We start from the raw sequence: 18,030 nt of genomic DNA on the forward strand, positions 1-18,030 counted from the left end.
ATACTCGTTTTTTCAATTTTATTTTTGTTTTCTTTCTGTTTCAGTTGGAGCGGGAGAGAGCCATGGATAGTGACCGCATTTTCCCAATGTCGACATAAATCCAACACTAATCATGCGCCATTGCCATCCTGGGTTGGACCAAGTCAAACCCTCACTTGGAATCGGGACATCATCGGGAGAGGACGTACTGGCAAATAATTTATTTTTTTATTTCGCATACTTGTTTAATTTATTTTATGTTTTAGGAAGGACTCTTGTAGGACAAGGCTGTCAACGAGTACGGCTTAATTACCAGTCCGTTTACTTAAGTCCACATTTATTTAAATAATTTCAAGGATAGATAAATTTAATCTTATTATTTTCATTCATTGTTAATTCAAGTACAGGTGTTTATTGAGAAGTGGACTCTCGAGTGTCAACTGGCTCAGGCTGATCCTCCTTCAGCGACTATCAACCCTTACTTACTTTGTCCTTGTGGACTCTCGACGTTGGCTCATTAAGTTCACCTAATAGGGGTCCATCTTTATTGATGTGTAAATCGTTTCCTCGACGTAGTAGTTCTTCGTGTGACAACTCGGATCCACACCAAGGGACAAAGAATGTAAGGGTAATTAGTCACTGAGGAGAGTATCAGTCATGATCTGGTTGACCTTTGTGTGAATTAACATTCACGCTCGAGAGGAGGAAGCTTTTCAATTAACAGCTAGAAAGAAGTAACAATTTAGTTAGTTTCTCTATTCATTCACTTTTTGTAGCATGCTTTATTAATTTATATCTTTGTCTGTCCTTGAAATTCCCAATTAGAATCTGAAATGTGGAAATATTTTCCTTGAAAATCCTTCCACATTTCGGGTTGAATACTCGTTTTTTCAATTTTATTTTTGTTTTCTTTCTGTTTCAGTTGGAGCGGGAGAGAGCCATGGATAGTGACCGCATTTTCCCAATGTCGACATAAATCCAACACTAATCATGCGCCATTGCCATCCTGGGTTGGACCAAGTCAAACCCTCACTTGGAATCGGGACATCATCGGGAGAGGACGTACTGGCAAATAATTTATTTTTTTATTTCGCATACTTGTTTAATTTATTTTATGTTTTAGGAAGGACTCTTGTAGGACAAGGCTGTCAACGAGTACGGCTTAATTACCAGTCCGTTTACTTAAGTCCACATTTATTTAAATAATTTCAAGGATAGATAAATTTAATCTTATTATTTTCATTCATTGTTAATTCAAGTACAGGTGTTTATTGAGAAGTGGACTCTCGAGTGTCAACTGGCTCGGGCTGATCCTCCTTCAGCGACTATCAACCCTTACTTACTTTGTCCTTGTGGACTCTCGACGTTGGCTCATTAAGTTCACCTAATAGGGGTCCATCTTTATTGATGTGTAAATCGTTTCCTCGACGTAGTAGTTCTTCGTGTGACAACTCGGATCCACACCAAGGGACAAAGAATGTAAGGGTAATTAGTCACTGAGGAGAGTATCAGTCATGATCTGGTTGACCTTTGTGTGAATTAACATTCACGCTCGAGAGGAGGAAGCTTCTCAACTAACCGCTGGAAAGAAGTAACAATTTCGTTAGCTTCTCTGTTCATTCACTTTTTGTAGCATGCTTCATTAATTTATATCTTTGTCTGTCCTTGAAATTCCCAATTAGAATCTGAAATGTGGAAATATTTTCCTTGAAAATCCTTCCACATTTCGGGTTGAATACTCGTTTTTTCAATTTTATTTTTGTTTTCTTTCTGTTTCAGTTGGAGCGGGAGAGAGCCATGGATAGTGACCGCATTTTCCCAATGTCGACATAAATCCAACACTAATCATGCGCCATTGCCATCCTGGGTTGGACCAAGTCAAACCCTCACTTGGAATCGGGACATCATCGGGAGAGGACGTACTGGCAAATAATTTATTTTTTTATTTCGCATACTTGTTTAATTTATTTTATGTTTTAGGAAGGACTCTTGTAGGACAAGGCTGTCAACGAGTACGGCTTAATTACCAGTCCGTTTACTTAAGTCCACATTTATTTAAATAATTTCAAGGATAGATAAATTTAATCTTATTATTTTCATTCATTGTTAATTCAAGTACAGGTGTTTATTGAGAAGTGGACTCTCGAGTGTCAACTGGCTCGGGCTGATCCTCCTTCAGCGACTATCAACCCTTACTTACTTTGTCCTTGTGGACTCTCGACGTTGGCTCATTAAGTTCACCTAATAGGGGTCCATCTTTATTGATGTGTAAATCGTTTCCTCGACGTAGTAGTTCTTCGTGTGACAACTCGGATCCACACCAAGGGACAAAGAATGTAAGGGTAATTAGTCACTGAGGAGAGTATCAGTCATGATCTGGTTGACCTTTGTGTGAATTAACATTCACGCTCGAGAGGAGGAAGCTTCTCAACTAACCGCTGGAAAGAAGTAACAATTTCGTTAGCTTCTCTGTTCATTCACTTTTTGTAGCATGCTTCATTAATTTATATCTTTGTCTGTCCTTGAAATTCCCAATTAGAATCTGAAATGTGGAAATATTTTCCTTGAAAATCATTCCACATTTCGGGTTGAATACTCGTTTTTTCAATTTTATTTTTGTTTTCTTTCTGTTTCAGTTGGAGCGGGAGAGAGCCATGGATAGTGACCGCATTTTCCCAATGTCGACATAAATCCAACACTAATCATGCGCCATTGCCATCCTGGGTTGGACCAAGTCAAACCCTCACTTGGAATCGGGACATCATCGGGAGAGGACGTACTGGCAAATAATTTATTTTTTTATTTCTCATACTTGTTTAATTTATTTTATGTTTTAGGAAGGACTCTTGTAGGACAAGGCTGTCAACGAGTACGGCTTAATTACCAGTCCGTTTACTTAAGTCCACATTTATTTAAATAATTTCAAGGATAGATAAATTTAATCTTATTATTTTCATTCATTGTTAATTCAAGTACAGGTGTTTATTGAGAAGTGGACTCTCGAGTGTCAACTGGCTCGGGCTGATCCTCCTTCAGCGACTATCAACCCTTACTTACTTTGTCCTTGTGGACTCTCGACGTTGGCTCATTAAGTTCACCTAATAGGGGTCCATCTTTATTGATGTGTAAATCGTTTCCTCGACGTAGTAGTTCTTCGTGTGACAACTCGGATCCACACCAAGGGACAAAGAATGTAAGGGTAATTAGTCACTGAGGAGAGTATCAGTCATGATCTGGTTGACCGTTGTGTGAATTAACATTCACGCTCGAGAGGAGGAAGCTTTTCAATTAACAGCTAGAAAGAAGTAACAATTCAGTTAGTTTCTCTATTCATTCACTTTTTGTAGCATGCTTTATTAATTTATATCTTTGTCTGTCTTTGAAATTCCTAATTAGAATCTGAAATGTGGAAATATTTTCTTTGAAAATCCTTCCACATTTCGGGTTGAATACTCGTTTTTTCAAGTATATTTTTGTTTTCTTTTTGTTTCAGGTGAGGCGGCGCCGCCTCCCTCCCCGACGGTGTGCCACCTTGTCGTGGTGGGGGGGCTCACTTCTACAAGATCCCTTCCGATTAGTAAATGATTCGAATTAATTTTCTGATCTTTGGGAATCTTGTAGAAGTGCCAAGAGCACACCACACCTTAACGGGAATCCGTATACCGACATTACAGGGCGAAAACTATTTCGCATGCAGCATCGTCATTTCTTTACAGATTTGCATATTTGTGGACTTTTTGGAAACGTATGAACATTATCTAGTAAAGTACGTTGGGGGATTTTGCGATTTAATTGTTGTTTCTCAATAATGTTAATATATTTATTTAAACAAAAATTTTTTTTCATTTTTTGTTAATTTTCCTAACGTAACTTAGTAGATAAGCTTCTGGCATTTCCAAAAACCTGTAATAACTTTACAATCCGTCAACAAATGATGACGTTGCATGCGAAATAGTTTTCGCTATGTAATGTCGGTATACGGATTCCCGTTAATTATACTATAGTTTTCTTTCCCGGGTTGAATTATATTATTTAATTCATTACTACACTATCCGATGCCTGAGCTACATATGATTTAATTTCCCATTGTGTATATACGAGATAAGCGAGGATGAGTTATACATAGGCGCGCGTATTAGCACTACATAGTAAGAGCGCTGGTGTCTTTTTAAAGCAGTTCCTAAATGCATCGAAACATTAGAAAAAGCCATACCTGGCATTGGTTGTACGTACATGAGGCTTGCCAGCAGAGGTAGCAGCTCAGTAACGTTACCAGATTTCTTTTTAAACTTCTACTTCTATTGGATAAAATTATAGGATCTAAGAGTAATAGCCAATAACATACACCGCTCCCTCAACATTTGTCTCTGCTGAATGCTACCAATGTGACGGGGACTATACTAACTTAAGTCAGACTTGGGCAGCTTGGGCTTTAGCCTACTTGGTCAAATTGACCCTAGGGCCTAGGGCCTAGACCCAGTTGGATCATCCAACTTGGATGTTGGATTATTGGACCTGGATTTCTGATTGGTTGGACCGGCGCAGGACTGCTAATCGGACTAATGGTGGATAACGGATGGATCGGATGACATGTTCGGTGCGGTGTTGATCGAAAATACCGGACGGCCTCTGTTCTGTGTTCTATGGAGGGCCATGCATTAGTTAGGTGGTGTTGACTATATTCTGACATTTACTACAGCACTATTGATTACGTTTATTATTTAGCGGTTTAAGCGTAACTTAGCAGAGCTGGCGCCTGGCAGTAGAGGAAAATAATCTTTTAGGTAATACATTATTTAAAAAATATATTTTTGGCTATTAATTGTTCATTACTATTTTCAAAACATTTCTTCTTAGGAATGAATCTTTGAGGGACAATTTTGTCAATTAAAAACTAGTAAAATCAGAGTTTAAAAAGGAAATTGCTAATGCTAAAAGCCTTTGTCTGAAATATATTTCTCCTCGAAGAAAAGAAAATTATAATTTAACAAAAATATTTTCTGCAATCTTCTTTTGTAAGGTTTTTGGTATACCTACTTGAAAATCAGTATATATATATAAGTATAGCATGGCTAATCAAAAAGTAGCAGTGGTAAAATATCTGCCTTCTTTAATATTGTTTATAAAACCTGATAATTTATTATTATATCAGAGTATAAATATTTGTAACAGGTCACTGGATCTAATAAGGGAATTGGATTTGCAATTGTTAAAAATTTGTGTGAAAAATTTAATGGAATAGTTTATCTTACTGCTCGAGATATTAGTCGTGGTCAAAAAGCTGTGGAGGATTTAGAGAAACTAGGCCTAAAGCCAAATTTTCATCAGCTGGACATTACTGATAATGACAGTATCAAAACCTTTAGAGATTATCTTCAAAAAGCTCATGGAGGCCTGGATGTTCTTGTTAATAATGCTGCTATTGCCTTTAAAGTATCTATCTTTGACACATCATTTTTTATAATCCTTCCACAAAATATTTAAATTTATTTATTTCAGAATGCAGCAACTGAACCATTTGGTGTGCAGGCTGAAGAAACTCTACGTGTAAATTATTTCAGCTTAAGGAATGTTTGTAATATACTGTACCCATTGCTGAGACCACATGCCCGTGTGGTACATGTTTCCAGTAGTTGTGGTCAGCTTTGCAAGATTCCTGGTGATTCATTGAGAAAAAAATTATCTGATCCTAACCTTACAGAATCTGAATTGGATAATATAATGCACAGTTTTGTTGAGTAAGTTTATCTTTTATATTAATATTATAATCAAATGATAAATGGAATAGATTTTTAAATGAGTAAAAATTGTAGGGCAGCAAAGGTTAATATTCATTTAGAAGCTGGCTGGGCTAATTCTGCTTATGTAGCTAGCAAAGTTGCAGTTTCAGCATTGGCTAGGATTCATCAAAAAATATTTGACAAGGATAGCAGAGAGGATCTGGTTATAAATTCAGTACATCCAGGGTATGTCGACACAGACATGACCAGTCATAAGGGGGTTTTGACGATTGACCAAGGAGCTGTTGCTCCAGTTTATTGTGCTTTATTGCCAGAAAATACAGATATTAAGGGAAAATACGTCTGGTACGACACAACCCTTATAGAATGGACAGAAAATTGTTAAAATCAAATACTCAATTATACAAATAGTATATTTTTATAAAAATAGTTTGCACATGTACTTCTATCATTCCATGCATTAAATTGTAACTGGTCTATCTTCAGAGCTTTCTAGCCGTTGCCTTTTTAATTTTTTATTTTGATTTCTTTCTTTCTTTGATTCTTCATTATGCATGTCAATTCTAAAATAATTTTAAATTGTTAAATATTCTTTTGTTTATTAATAAATTAGTTTTTCTCTGTTTACCTTGTTTTTGATCGAACAGCAGGGCCCCAATTCTCGGTAGGATTTGATTGAAACCGAGTTAAATGCTGCAAACGAGATACTGGATTTGCAGCACTGTTGGTTTTGAATGAGATTTCTGTAGCAGATTTATCATTCAATATTCGATAGGCTGGAGACGATTCCGGTAATTTATCTCGCTTAGCTGGGTGTTCCTGCAAGATAAATACTCAAAACAATTAAGTTACACAATTACTAAATTTAACATTTGATATTTACTTTTTCCCATGCCCTTACTATATCCCAGATTACATAATTTGGAGCATTAGTCTTGATTGATATTTTATTTGCATGAGAATAGGATACTTGGTAGCCAGCGTTAAGCAACGCCGACCGGAAAGTCATTATAGGCATTGTGTCACATTTCACGATAGACATCTACTAAATAAAGATCAATATTAATAAAGTAGTCAAAGATTGTTTCAATAATAAAACCAACCAAACGATCTAGTGTATAATACAGAGGTTGATCCAGTTCTTCACTTATCATACTTAAGACTCCCAGAATTCTTTTGGAGGTATTAAATTTTTTTATCTCAACTGTTTGTAATAATTGTGAAAGAAATTCTTGATCATGTAAAGGTCCTAACCATACCGGGCCTCCTATCTAAAAATTAAAGATATAAAATATTTCTCATTTGTTTTTATTAGAGAGAGAAATTACTTGGTGCCTGTGTTGACAATGCTTGCAAAGTTGGTCCACTGAAGGAGCAATTGGTAATTTGAAACCATTTGTCGCTTTAGGTTGCCCCAGTGGTTGAAAATTTAAACTTTCACAACCTGTGCATTTGAAAATCATTCCAGATTTGCTGGAGTTTTCTTTGCACTTTAATTGACTTGTAAAAACTTGTACAAATACTCTTACATAAAAGTCTACACTTATAGATAATAAAGGCTTTATATAACGACCATACCGTGCAGCATGAGATGAAATACTGTACAATAAAATTCTAAGTGCCTTAAAAAAAAAAAATTAATTTAATATTACGAAAGTACCGAAAGGGTATTTTAAGGGTAAGACATACTATTTCATGACAAGCTTTTGATTTTAAGGCAACAGATCCATATTTTACAAAGCAAGTTTCTGGAGAATTACCAGCTAATACTGCCATATCTGTTGCAGTAACTAATAATATTCCTCCATTAGAAACACTTTGTACAGCTCCATCTAGAAATACTGATGGACAGCCATAAGGGTCTAGGTCAATTGCATCAAAACGATCTTTTCTGTGCTGGTACATTAACATACTGAAATAAATTTTTATTATTAAAAGAAAGGTAAATTATCTTAAAAATAAAATAAAAAATTTTTATAAATTACGTAGCATCTTCATGGCTTGGAGTTACTAATTGTTCAACATTATTATGTAAAATATTTTCTTTCATGCTTTCAACTGCTTTAGCAGAAATGTCATTTGCAATTATTTGCTTTATATCAGGAATTTCTTTGGCATATCTGATACTACGCAGTCCAGTAGCAGCCAGAGCATCAAGAATAGTTATGCCTTCCTAAAAATCAAGCGCATACACAAAGTAAATAATAATTAATTTGTTTATCTAATCATTAAAAATCTCATACTTGCTCCTTAAAGGTTTCCAGACTATTGATCTTTTTGTTTTCTTTTGCATTAAGGTATTTGTGTCTTTCTTTAGAGAATAATGATAAAACAGATATACTAAAAAAAAAGAAAAACCTACATGAAAAGTCATTAGATTTAAAATAATATAAACTTTCATTTAATACATGTAATTTCGGTACCTCAAATCCCTGTTGAACTCTTGAACAGGATTATAGAAAACATTTTTATTTCTCACCAAGATTTCTGCCTCCCCCTCTCTGATATTTTCTACATTTTCTGAAGCTGACATTGTAATTAATCTAAATTTTTTCTTTCTAGAAAAACAAAAAAGACTGCTAACATTTATATTACAGTTTAATCTCGCAAACATAACCTATAGATACCGCTGCATACATATAATGTTAAATGTATGAGGAACGATTCACAAACACGGTCCGTGCGTAATATAGTAGTAGTAATAGTAGTATGTACAAAACCGAATGACGGATGCGATGCGGGCGCAGCGCAAGCGCATGTTCATACCAAATCAAACCATTTCTCTCTGCCTGGAATAACCATAACCTAAAAAATTTCAACGCTCCGATTAGTGGAAGGGAAGGGGAGACTTTTTTGTTTACTCGTTGTAAAAGTTAATATCAACTTAAGTAGATGTCTATAAGTTAATGAGATATAAATAATAAATCAAAATTCAGGAAAAGTTTAGATTGTTTAATCCACATTGAAATGCAAGAATATGAAGCCTATAAAGCGTTAGAATTGTATTGTTCAATTGATAAAAAATTCCTTATAATGTCAGACTGACATGTTGCTTTAAAGGTTAAAGTGTGTAGTTACAATGCCTGGCGGAATAGTGGAAGCCGTGGAAGGTTGGCTATGGTTGCCTAGGTACCACGAGCAGCCGTAGAGTGTGTATTTAATGTAAACAAATTCATAACACTTTTCTAAGGCAGTGACAGAACGAAAAAATTCTTTGAACGAAAGTTTTGGCACTCTTGAACTTCTTTACTAGCTGTTTCTCCACATTTTGCAAATATGACATCTCTCGATTTACGTCAACAAAAATTGGAGCAGCAGGTGAGATTGAAATCTCAAAAAATGTATGAATCTTTCCAATACCCTGCTTTAATGATCGAGCTGCGTTTTTTCTCGGCCTACTTTTTACAGTTCTGCAATTATTGGAATTAGAGCAGTCTTGCTCATCCTTCCCCTTCCAGTCAATTAATTCAGAGCCTGTTAATCAGACTGTGCAAAATTAAATATTTATACATTATTATTGCATTAAACAGATTTTATTAGTCATAAGAAAAGAAAGTTTTTTAAAAGTTATTTTAGTGTTAATTGAAGACTTATACAAATTTGTTCCAGAGGCAGTTAATAGTGCAAAAAATGAAGCAAAAACGACAGACTGGAGCTGGTGGGATGGTACAAGCATCTAATATTTCTACCACACAACTTACCAGCCATTCCACAAAATGGATGAACCCAGACAAAATAATACATGGTAAGAGTTATAATAATAATACCATCATAAAATTTCTTAAACATTTATTAATCATATTTTTTTTACCAGGTTATAGTGGTTCACTCCAGCCAAATATATCTCAAAGGAATCCTGAAATGGGAAAGTATATGGAGAATGAGGAGGTAGAAGCAAGCATTACAGGTAAATGTGGATAAAATAAATTTAAAGTTCTGTGATTTTACCACTCTGGAAAACTTGAATCTTATTTAGAAGTGAGTCATGGTGATTTATACAAAGGGATGGAAACTGGTGATTGTGCAGATGAAGAATCTTCACCTATTGACTTGCATCCAAATTTGGAGCAAAGACCATGCCCATCACCTTTAAGGGTTGCTCCTTCAGACGGGCCTAGTATTTTAATTAATAGAGATAATCAATCTTCGGTAAATATACAAAATTCATTAAGAAAATCTCAAAACACGTTTAATTCCATTTTAAACTTTTAGAGCCCTGAATTGGAAGGGAATGTCGAAGGAAATATTGAGCAGTTTGTTTTACAACCTGCTAACAAAAAAATGTATTACAAATGTAGAATAACTCGCGACAGAAAAGGAATGGACAGAGGACTGTATCCTACATATTTTTTGCATTTAGAACGTGATTATGGAAAAAAAGTAATATATAAAAGCTTGAACTGCATTAGATAAATTCATTTATTTGGTGAAACCATGAGTAACTGAATTAATTATTTTTCAGGTGTTTCTTTTAGCTGGTCGCAAAAGGAAAAAAAGTACAACTAGTAATTATTTAATTTCAACTGATCCAACCGATCTTTCAAGGGGCGGAGAATCTTACATCGGCAAGCTCAGATCCAATTTACTCGGTACCCAATTTACCGTATACGACAATGGATACTCACTGATGAAAGGAGACAAGAAAGACGAACGTTTCAATCCGCGACAAGAATTAGCTGCTGTTGTGTACGACACGAATGTTTTAGGATTTAAGGGTCCACGAAAGATGACTGTCATAATTCCTGGAATTGGTGCTGATAATAAAAGGGTAGACATTTCTCCCCAAGATGAATCGGAAACTCTACTCGGTAAAAATTAAAACTGACAAGATCATTAAGATTTATAAAGTTTTATATCATTTTTATTTCCCTAATTTTACCCTGATTTCAGAATCGTATAAAATGAAGAATATGGATAATTTAATAGAGCTCCACAATAAAACACCAGTATGGAATGACGATACACAATCTTACGTTTTAAACTTTCATGGAAGAGTTACACAAGCATCTGTGAAAAATTTTCAAGTGGTTCACGATAGCGATGGTAAATTCTATCTATAAAAAAATAAATCTAAATTATTTGTTCCCTTCCTTTTACATGAAATGCTTTTACTTTTAGTGGATTACGTCGTGATGCAATTTGGCAGAGTAGCGGAAGACGTTTTTACCATGGATTATAGATTTCCACTTTGCGCTTTGCAAGCATTTGCAATAGCCTTGAGCAGCTTTGATAGTAAGCTGGCCTGTGAATAATAATATGGCCAGGTTTTTAATTGAAGTCTGTGATTAGGTCCCTGTTATAGCTAATCTTCTATTGTTACACGTGTTGGAGTGAAATCAGTATTGTATTAAATTAACTCTTAACACAGGAACTACCAGTTATAATATACACGTATATATATATATATATATATATTTATATACATATACATAGGGTGTTCATTTTAACTCACGCCAGAGTATTTTCATAAAAATCACTTAGATGCATAATAATTATAAGAGAAATCAATTTTGTGCATTAGGCCTTTTCGAAAATCGTTTTTTATTTAGATCAAAAAAAGGTATTATATTAAAAAGTGATATTTATTGTACTTATAGAAATAAACTAATGTGTTCATGCTCTGCGTCGATTTAAAGTAAATATCCTGTATATGCTACAGGATCCGTCAGTTAAAATGTCCTACAACATATACGCAAGGAAACGTTTATGTTTATCTCTATAGCTATTAAAGATGTTTAAACTTTGCATAAAACCTTTTGGCATGCAAGTCGTAAAAATTTTCGAAAGGGTACTATGCAAAAATTTAATATCTCTTATAGTAACAAAGATATATATATTTTCTTACGTCTAGGCTCTTGACATTTTAAAAGGTAGACCTTAAATATTTATATCTACAGGATGTTCCATTTTAAAAATTCCAAACAAATATTTGGAAATGTATAAAAAATACAAAGAATATTTCATATAAAAGCTGTAGGGCTTTAAAAGCAACAAACAAGGGAAATGTTGAATTAGCATTGACTAACTTATAGAAAGTCATAACAAGATGGTCTTGAGTCTTTTAAATGGGAACCTGTTCTTTATTGCAAATTCTTGTAAGTTATCTCAGGAGTTCCCCTAAGCCTACTTATCATTTTTTCATTTTGTCCAATCGTTTACGAGAGATTTCGATTTGAAAGTATTATGTAGGTGAGTGATTATGCGTTTCTACGCGTGGCACTCGTGCACACTACTTTCATAGATCCCACCCCTATACACAGTTTTAAATCAAAATATCTCGTAAACAATTGATGAAATAATAAAACGAATAGGCAGTTTTGAAAAGCTCTTAATATAAGCTACAAGAATATGAAATAAAAATATTTCTATTTTAAAAATGGAAGATAGCTTGTGTTTAACCGGCAATAGATTAGTCAATGCAAATTCCATATTTTCATTAGCTGTCCCTTTTGAAACCCTAACGCTTTTGTCTGAAATATTTTTCTGTATATTTTATACTTTTCGAGATACTTACTTAGAACTTTTAAGATGAGACACTCTGTACAGGATATTTGAGGTCATCTGTACACTTCTTTTCTTTTAAAAATTAAACATTTTAGAGAAAACAATTTTAAACAAAAATTGTATTTTTTTGAGGGAAATATAAGATAGTGTCATAGCTTTAACCTAGTGAGACGTGCTGAAGGAACTATATAAAGGGAGAGTCTTGAATTTTTTAAACAGAACATCATGTATTTTATAATATATTCTTATAGCTGAAGTCAAGAGCTTTTAAAAACATTTTTATTTGTTCATTTTATCCATTTGTTTGCGAGATATTTCAATTTAAAAGTATGTAAGTGACCAAGCACGCGCGTGAATCTGTAATATTTATGTACGCTATGTCAGCCAAACCTACAACTCTATATCTTTTCAAATCGAAATATTTTATCAACTATTGGATAAAATTAAAAAATTAAGAGAAATTTTGAAAAATTCTTGAGGTCAACTACAAGAGTATGTAACGGTATATAAGGTGTTTTATTTAAAATACTGAAAGTGAGATCTTCGTATTTCCTTTAACATGCCTCAAGATCAAACCAATGTCACTATCTTATATTTGCTTTAGAACTATATAAATTTTGTCTAAAATGTTAATATTTTGAAAAAAAAAGGGGTGTGTTGGTGAACTTATACATCTTGTATATATAAATATATATTACTTTCTACAGGCTATCCATTTTGACAGGTATAAATATAAATTTTTGTTTTACCGTCGATGAGAAATTATTTTTTTTTTAGCTAATTAATTTTTATATTTTCATTTTTTTACTAGTAATAAATACGTAATTTTTGTACTATTTAAATCCGCGTTTAAGAAATGGAATTAGATTATTTAAATAGTAGCTGGTTGTTCTAGCGTTGACTGTTTAGGCACGAGGTGGTACTAAGCCTAGGCCTCCTGGGTCTTATGTTTTTTAATACTTAATAATTCTTACGAATGTTTAAGATTGAATTAACAAAGAGACGAATCTCAATGTTAACGCGGTGCTCATATATCATTTAACTAGGATCCATCGCTTATAACACGATGAAAAAGATAAAAAGCCTTGACTCTTTCTTATGCTCGATACATTATTTGTCATGTAATTAAACAATGTAGCATTGATAGGAAATAACCGATTATATAGCTGAATGATATTGCCAGATACTTGTTAAGACTATCTCTATTTTCTACTCATTGCACATTTTCTATTTGCACAGTCGCACGCGAGTTATCAATAAAAGTCTAGTTTACATTAGCTAAGTAATTAATGTAAAAATTACATTAATCAATCGATCTCTCATTCCATATCGTTTAGGTTGTAAGGAAAAATGTGGGAACATAGTTGTGAACGTTTTTAAACATGTTTTATTATATATACAAATTTCACGGAGCTCATATCGCAAAAACTGTATAAATAATTCCTGTGTGCATATCATAGGTTTTTTCATATGTAAACTTTCAAGTTTATACAGAATATCGATGAAGGCACTTAGGGTTTTCACTCTTTTCAATTTTCATAAATCAATTAGTATAAATTTATGTAAAATTTGTTGTATTAAGTGTATACGCATATTTTTATTTTTACTGTATAGAATCTATTGGATAATAATTGGTATTTCAGTATCTGTTAAATTTATATTTGTGTGCATAATAAAATAGGGTATTTTTATGAAGCTAAAATATAGTTAGATCTGCCATCCATGCAATGAAGATTACAGAAAGTTCCGGACTTTTATATAATTAGAAATTAAATCAATTAATTTATTAAAGCTTAATTTAAAATATAAAATGGTTCCTGCCTTATATTTACCAATAATCAATCCGGAGCATTCTGTATCTATTATTAAATTGACATTAATATATAGAACAATTAAATATACATATTAAATTAAAAAATTGTACACTCCTTTTTTATACAAAAACGTAGTGAACATGTCACTGTATAAATTCGGTTTTCTTGCAGGGCAGTATTTTCCATCTTATGATATTTTGTATTATAGATTTTTCAACCTTTTTTATACATATTTATACATATATTTTGTTTGTCATTTAAGCTTTTTTTTTTTAATTATTGCGAATTATTTAAAATAGAGTATATTAAAAAGGTGTCATATGATTATTTTCTTTTCATTTTTCTATTCCTTCGGAAGAACGTTAATACTGACTTAGAAAAATACACTTCGATTACAAATAACTTTTCAGATCCCATATTTCCGCATCAAAATTAAAATTTTTTAGGATCACATTAAGTTTAAGATTTCTTGCAATAACTAGTCAAAACAGTTGGTATTTTTAACCTTTTAAATTAGTTATAAAAAAAACGTTTCATGTTTTTTTCGGTAGTCTTAATGCTGGTATCCTTGAGGCAGGTCTAGGAATACCACTAGTTGGTCTGGGTATATTTCTATTAACGGGCTGTCTCAGCTTCGATTTAATTTCGTCCTTATTCGTTTTCTGTTTTTCTCGCTAAAAAAAGATCAATTTACTACATTAAAAACCCTTCACTTATATTACCGTTCACTAAAGTCTGACTAATAAAAGTATTTGTCAATTTACCTCAATATTTTTACATTCCTTTTCTTTTGCTTTCATCTCTGTCTCAGCATTACATAAAGCTGAAAATTGAATTGTTGGCCTTATCAGCAGAAAAATTATTATTAGAGATGTTTTAATTAGGGCTACTTACTAGATGATTGAAATTCAGTATTGTCTATAGGAGAGCTACTCGCAAAAACTTTCGTGTCACCTCTATCATTTGAAGCTATTTTGCAAGCATTTGTATTAGAGTCCAATATAGGAGATGGAAGATTTCCAGATACCCTGTGGGAAGTTTCATTTGGAGGTTTCCTTACTTTTGGAGTAGATTCCATTAAACCTACAGCAAGAGATTTTCTCTAATAAATCATATTAATTAACAGATTTAAGATAGTTTAAAATAGATTTAAATTTACCGTTCGTGCAAATTGATTTTCCTCTTAGTCTACTGTAACTTATCAATCCTTCAACTTCCCCTATTCTATCATTTAAGTCTGGAGCACTGTGAGTACTCTGTAAACTGTCTATACTATCTGTAGAACTATGTATATTGAATTGAGAGTTATTCTCAAGTCTTTTCATGTCCAATAATCGATGCTCAGACCCGCTATTCATTTTTTTTAAATGATTTGGAAAATTCTCTACCTGTTTTATTCCCTGACATTGCTTAATTTGAGAGCCCTTTGTATATTTTGATTCAGTAATATTTTCCTTCGGCATTCTTTTATTATGATCATGCAAAACTTTAATATTATCATGGGTAACTTGCACTGGTCTTTTGATTCCTTCCAATGAGTTTTCAGAGCCGCTGGTAAAAGTCTCGCTTGGAATTAAAAAATTGGATGGCCTTAGTGCTAAATTTGGAACAGATCTTTTCAAGAATTGAGGAAGTCGCGACAAAGCTTGAGCCTCTTGTATGTTATTCCTTTTCGTTTGAGCATTTTCTTCCGACATCTTACTTTTTTTTACACTGTTGTTTTCAGTCTTTCTGGTAAATGTATGAAATCTTTTATCAAAAGGTTTCTGAAGACCTTTTGCTATGGTAACATCCATGTGTTTTGGGACTACCATTAAACTATCTTCTACAGTTATTTGTTCATTTTTAGACTCTTTAACTGGACATACATTTTTCTTATCCTTCAATATGTTACTCTTAACGCGATACGTGTTAAATTTATTTTCAGTACTCGCTAGAAATGTTGAGTTAGAAATAGTTTCACGATTGTCCTCTTGACAGAAAGTTACATCATTTAAATTCAGTTGTGGCGTGTCTTGAATGAATGTTGAGTTACTTGGTTCAAACTGAACAAAAGATGTAAAGGAGGAATTTGTTTGAGAAAAAGTTTCATCCGATATCAATTGCAATTTTTGCGAACATTTTGCCAAATCCTCTTCATCCTGTTGATTGAATTCAATTCTTGGGTTTAATTTCATATCATCATTGGAAAAAAAAGTTTCATTCATTATTCTTTCTTCAATTAATGTAGTTTTATCAATATTCTTGTCTTCATTAGGAGAAAATTTTAAATTTATTATAGGTTGACTATATCCACTGGTGTCCATTTTTTTCATAACACATTCATCCGACTGTTTTAAGCCACTTGGATTTATGGCATCAATTAGTTTAAAATTTATTTCTTTTGTAGCGGTCTCTGCAAATTTTGTCTCATCTACCGGTTGTGCGTTGTACGTTTCATTAAGAAATTCCGTCTCGGGAAAATGTTGGCTAGTACCATCTTGTTTGAATTGCTCAATATCAGACGATATGTTAATTTCTCTAAAACGTTCTAAGGTTTGAATTGACTTGATTTTATCTGTTTTATTTATAGATAAAATTTCATTTCCATCAATAGTGGAATCTAACTGCAAATGTGGAGATTTATTCTCTTTTTCTATATCTTTTGGTGCTATTAAGGTTTGGTCCATTTCATTGATGAAAGAGTTACTATCTTTTATAAAAGTATCATTAGAATAAAGAGGATTCATTTTCTGTATATTTTGTAACTCACTGATAAAAGAATTGGTCTCTATGCTAGAAGATACTTCTGTTCTTGAAGAGTATAATGAATTATCTCCTGTGGAAATAATGGAAGAATATAAAATAGAAGGCTGGGACATACTCATAATATCACTGTAATCTGTTAAATCTGTAAAAATATCTTTTGAAACTAAAGAGATTCTATCTGGTACCAAGCCAGAAACAATAAAATTAGGCTTTGCCATCGAATCCATGCTATCTACAGAAGTTTTTCTAAGCCCAGACTTGATTTCATTTTCACTAGATGTAGTTGGAAGCATACTATATTTAGATTTTACAAGGCCAGGTTCTTCAATAATTCTATCTGGTAAGTGTAATAAGCTATCAACACTTTTCTTTAAAATAGTTGGTGATTCAAGAATATCAGTTATATTTAATTCTGTTTGTAAAGAAAGCTTTTCGTCAGTTAAAATAGAAATTTCATCTTCTGATAATACATCTATATTAGACTTGGGAGTATGTCGGAAGGAAGAACCAGTTTGTTCAATTATCCCTTCAAAACTTTTTCTCAAGCATTTTCTTTTTGGTCTGGTGAAAGTTCTGGTATCAACATATTTCATATCACCTAAAAAATAATATAAGCTTGATACACCAGTAGACTGAAATATATCTTATTAGAATTATAGTATACAGTAAAAGAAATTACTCTCTCCATCCTGTAGATGTGAATCCTTTCCATTTCTTAACCAGACATACAAATCATTAACTTTCGAATCGGAAAAACTACTTGAAGGTTCATAAAGCCTAAAAATAAGTAAAATTATTAAATATGGAAATTAAGAATGGTAAATGAATTAAGGCAAAGTAAGGTTAGAATGAATTGATAAATTTAAAAATACATTATAGACATTATAAAATGGTTAAAAAGATTCGATCAGGCATATATAAAATTAATTATTAGAAAGGAGTAGAAGAAAAAACATCTAGAACCATTTATCATCCAGATCCAGAGATGGAATTTCCAAAATATCATTACTGATGTCAATCGAATCATCTTGAAAATGTTCGACACTTTGGTCCGACATATTCCCTTTCCTACCCTACGCCTACGAGTTTAATGAAGTCAGAGATGAGGCGAGGCGGGAGATTACTGACTGGAGTATGCCAAAATAATTCTCAGACGGTGGTGCCATCATTTTAGGTGAAGCTTTTAGCTATAAGCCATCTATCGAAAGTAATGCGAAGCAACAATTTGTTCGTAATCGGTGTAA

General features: G+C 33.0%; 4 protein-coding genes across 5 annotated transcripts; 2 read left to right on the forward strand and 2 right to left on the reverse strand.

Moving 5' to 3' along the window:
• The first annotated feature begins 3,926 nt into the window (after window positions 1-3,926).
• Window positions 3,927-6,345, forward strand: LOC136775412 (carbonyl reductase [NADPH] 3-like). The gene is made up of 5 exons (XM_066730153.1): window positions 3,927-4,763; window positions 4,837-5,071; window positions 5,152-5,412; window positions 5,479-5,717; window positions 5,793-6,345. Exons 2-5 carry the CDS (start codon window positions 5,048-5,050, stop codon window positions 6,103-6,105), a joined length of 837 nt encoding a protein of 278 aa, XP_066586250.1. The 5' UTR covers window positions 3,927-4,763; window positions 4,837-5,047; the 3' UTR covers window positions 6,106-6,345.
• On the reverse strand, window positions 6,113-8,495 carry Trm1 (tRNA methyltransferase 1). 2 transcript variants are annotated; one of them, XM_066730151.1, is made up of 10 exons: window positions 8,358-8,495; window positions 8,144-8,278; window positions 7,964-8,060; window positions 7,706-7,893; window positions 7,410-7,632; window positions 7,049-7,342; window positions 6,824-6,991; window positions 6,604-6,762; window positions 6,349-6,539; window positions 6,113-6,283 (listed from the first exon to the last, which is right to left on the reverse strand). In XM_066730151.1, the coding sequence occupies exons 2-10, from the start codon at window positions 8,251-8,253 to the stop codon at window positions 6,181-6,183; spliced, it is 1,533 nt and encodes a 510-aa protein (XP_066586248.1). In that variant the 5' UTR covers window positions 8,254-8,278; window positions 8,358-8,495; the 3' UTR covers window positions 6,113-6,180. The 2 variants fall into 2 exon arrangements, with proteins under 2 accessions (XP_066586248.1, XP_066586246.1); XM_066730149.1 differs by having other exon boundaries at window positions 8,144-8,486.
• A 405-nt stretch (window positions 8,496-8,900) lies between these two features.
• Window positions 8,901-10,988, forward strand: ktub (Tub domain-containing protein ktub). Its single transcript, XM_066730152.1, has 8 exons — window positions 8,901-9,038; window positions 9,330-9,465; window positions 9,535-9,627; window positions 9,697-9,869; window positions 9,933-10,100; window positions 10,183-10,528; window positions 10,611-10,763; window positions 10,839-10,988. The coding sequence occupies exons 1-8, from the start codon at window positions 8,997-8,999 to the stop codon at window positions 10,970-10,972; spliced, it is 1,245 nt and encodes a 414-aa protein (XP_066586249.1). The 5' UTR covers window positions 8,901-8,996; the 3' UTR covers window positions 10,973-10,988.
• Window positions 10,989-11,064: 76 nt separating this feature from the next.
• On the reverse strand, window positions 11,065-17,887 carry LOC136775409 (uncharacterized). Its single transcript, XM_066730148.1, has 6 exons — window positions 17,750-17,887; window positions 17,466-17,563; window positions 15,198-17,384; window positions 14,933-15,121; window positions 14,803-14,861; window positions 11,065-14,712 (listed from the first exon to the last, which is right to left on the reverse strand). Exons 1-6 carry the CDS (start codon window positions 17,842-17,844, stop codon window positions 14,572-14,574), a joined length of 2,769 nt encoding a protein of 922 aa, XP_066586245.1. The 5' UTR covers window positions 17,845-17,887; the 3' UTR covers window positions 11,065-14,571.
• Window positions 17,888-18,030: the final 143 nt, after the last annotated feature.

This window comes from Prorops nasuta, unplaced genomic scaffold, assembly GCF_024137725.1.
Source record: "Prorops nasuta isolate Cenicafe-Biocafe unplaced genomic scaffold, Cenicafe_Pnas_1.2 PNAS00008, whole genome shotgun sequence".
Taxonomy (NCBI): Eukaryota; Metazoa; Arthropoda; class Insecta; order Hymenoptera; family Bethylidae; genus Prorops; species Prorops nasuta.

What these genes read in the sequence shown, in the direction of transcription:
- LOC136775409 (XM_066730148.1), bottom strand. Translation starts at nt 17,844, where the DNA reads ATGTCGGACCAAAGTGTCGAACATTTTCAAGATGATTCGATTGACATC. An exon ending in ACATCTACAGGATGGAGAGA is followed by an intron (nt 17,385 to 17,465) that starts GTAATTTCTTTT and finishes ATTATTTTTTAG; the next exon opens with GTGATATGAAATATGTTGAT. An exon ending in AGGAATGTAAAAATATTGAG is followed by an intron (nt 14,713 to 14,802) that starts GTAAATTGACAA and finishes ATCTTTTTTTAG; the next exon opens with CGAGAAAAACAGAAAACGAA.
- Trm1 (XM_066730149.1), bottom strand. Translation starts at nt 8,334, where the DNA reads ATGTTTGCGAGATTAAACTGTAATATAAATGTTAGCAGTCTTTTTTGT. An exon ending in GAGTTCAACAGGGATTTGAG is followed by an intron (nt 8,061 to 8,143) that starts GTACCGAAATTA and finishes CTTTTTTTTTAG; the next exon opens with TATATCTGTTTTATCATTAT. An exon ending in ATTGTCAACACAGGCACCAA is followed by an intron (nt 6,992 to 7,048) that starts GTAATTTCTCTC and finishes TTTAATTTTTAG; the next exon opens with ATAGGAGGCCCGGTATGGTT.
- ktub (XM_066730152.1), top strand. Translation starts at nt 8,997, where the DNA reads ATGACATCTCTCGATTTACGTCAACAAAAATTGGAGCAGCAG. An exon ending in ATAGAGATAATCAATCTTCG is followed by an intron (nt 9,870 to 9,932) that starts GTAAATATACAA and finishes TTAAACTTTTAG; the next exon opens with AGCCCTGAATTGGAAGGGAA. An exon ending in TGAATCGGAAACTCTACTCG is followed by an intron (nt 10,529 to 10,610) that starts GTAAAAATTAAA and finishes CCCTGATTTCAG; the next exon opens with AATCGTATAAAATGAAGAAT.
- LOC136775412 (XM_066730153.1), top strand. Translation starts at nt 5,048, where the DNA reads ATGGCTAATCAAAAAGTAGCAGTG. An exon ending in CTAATCAAAAAGTAGCAGTG is followed by an intron (nt 5,072 to 5,151) that starts GTAAAATATCTG and finishes TATTTGTAACAG; the next exon opens with GTCACTGGATCTAATAAGGG. An exon ending in ATAATGCACAGTTTTGTTGA is followed by an intron (nt 5,718 to 5,792) that starts GTAAGTTTATCT and finishes TAAAAATTGTAG; the next exon opens with GGCAGCAAAGGTTAATATTC.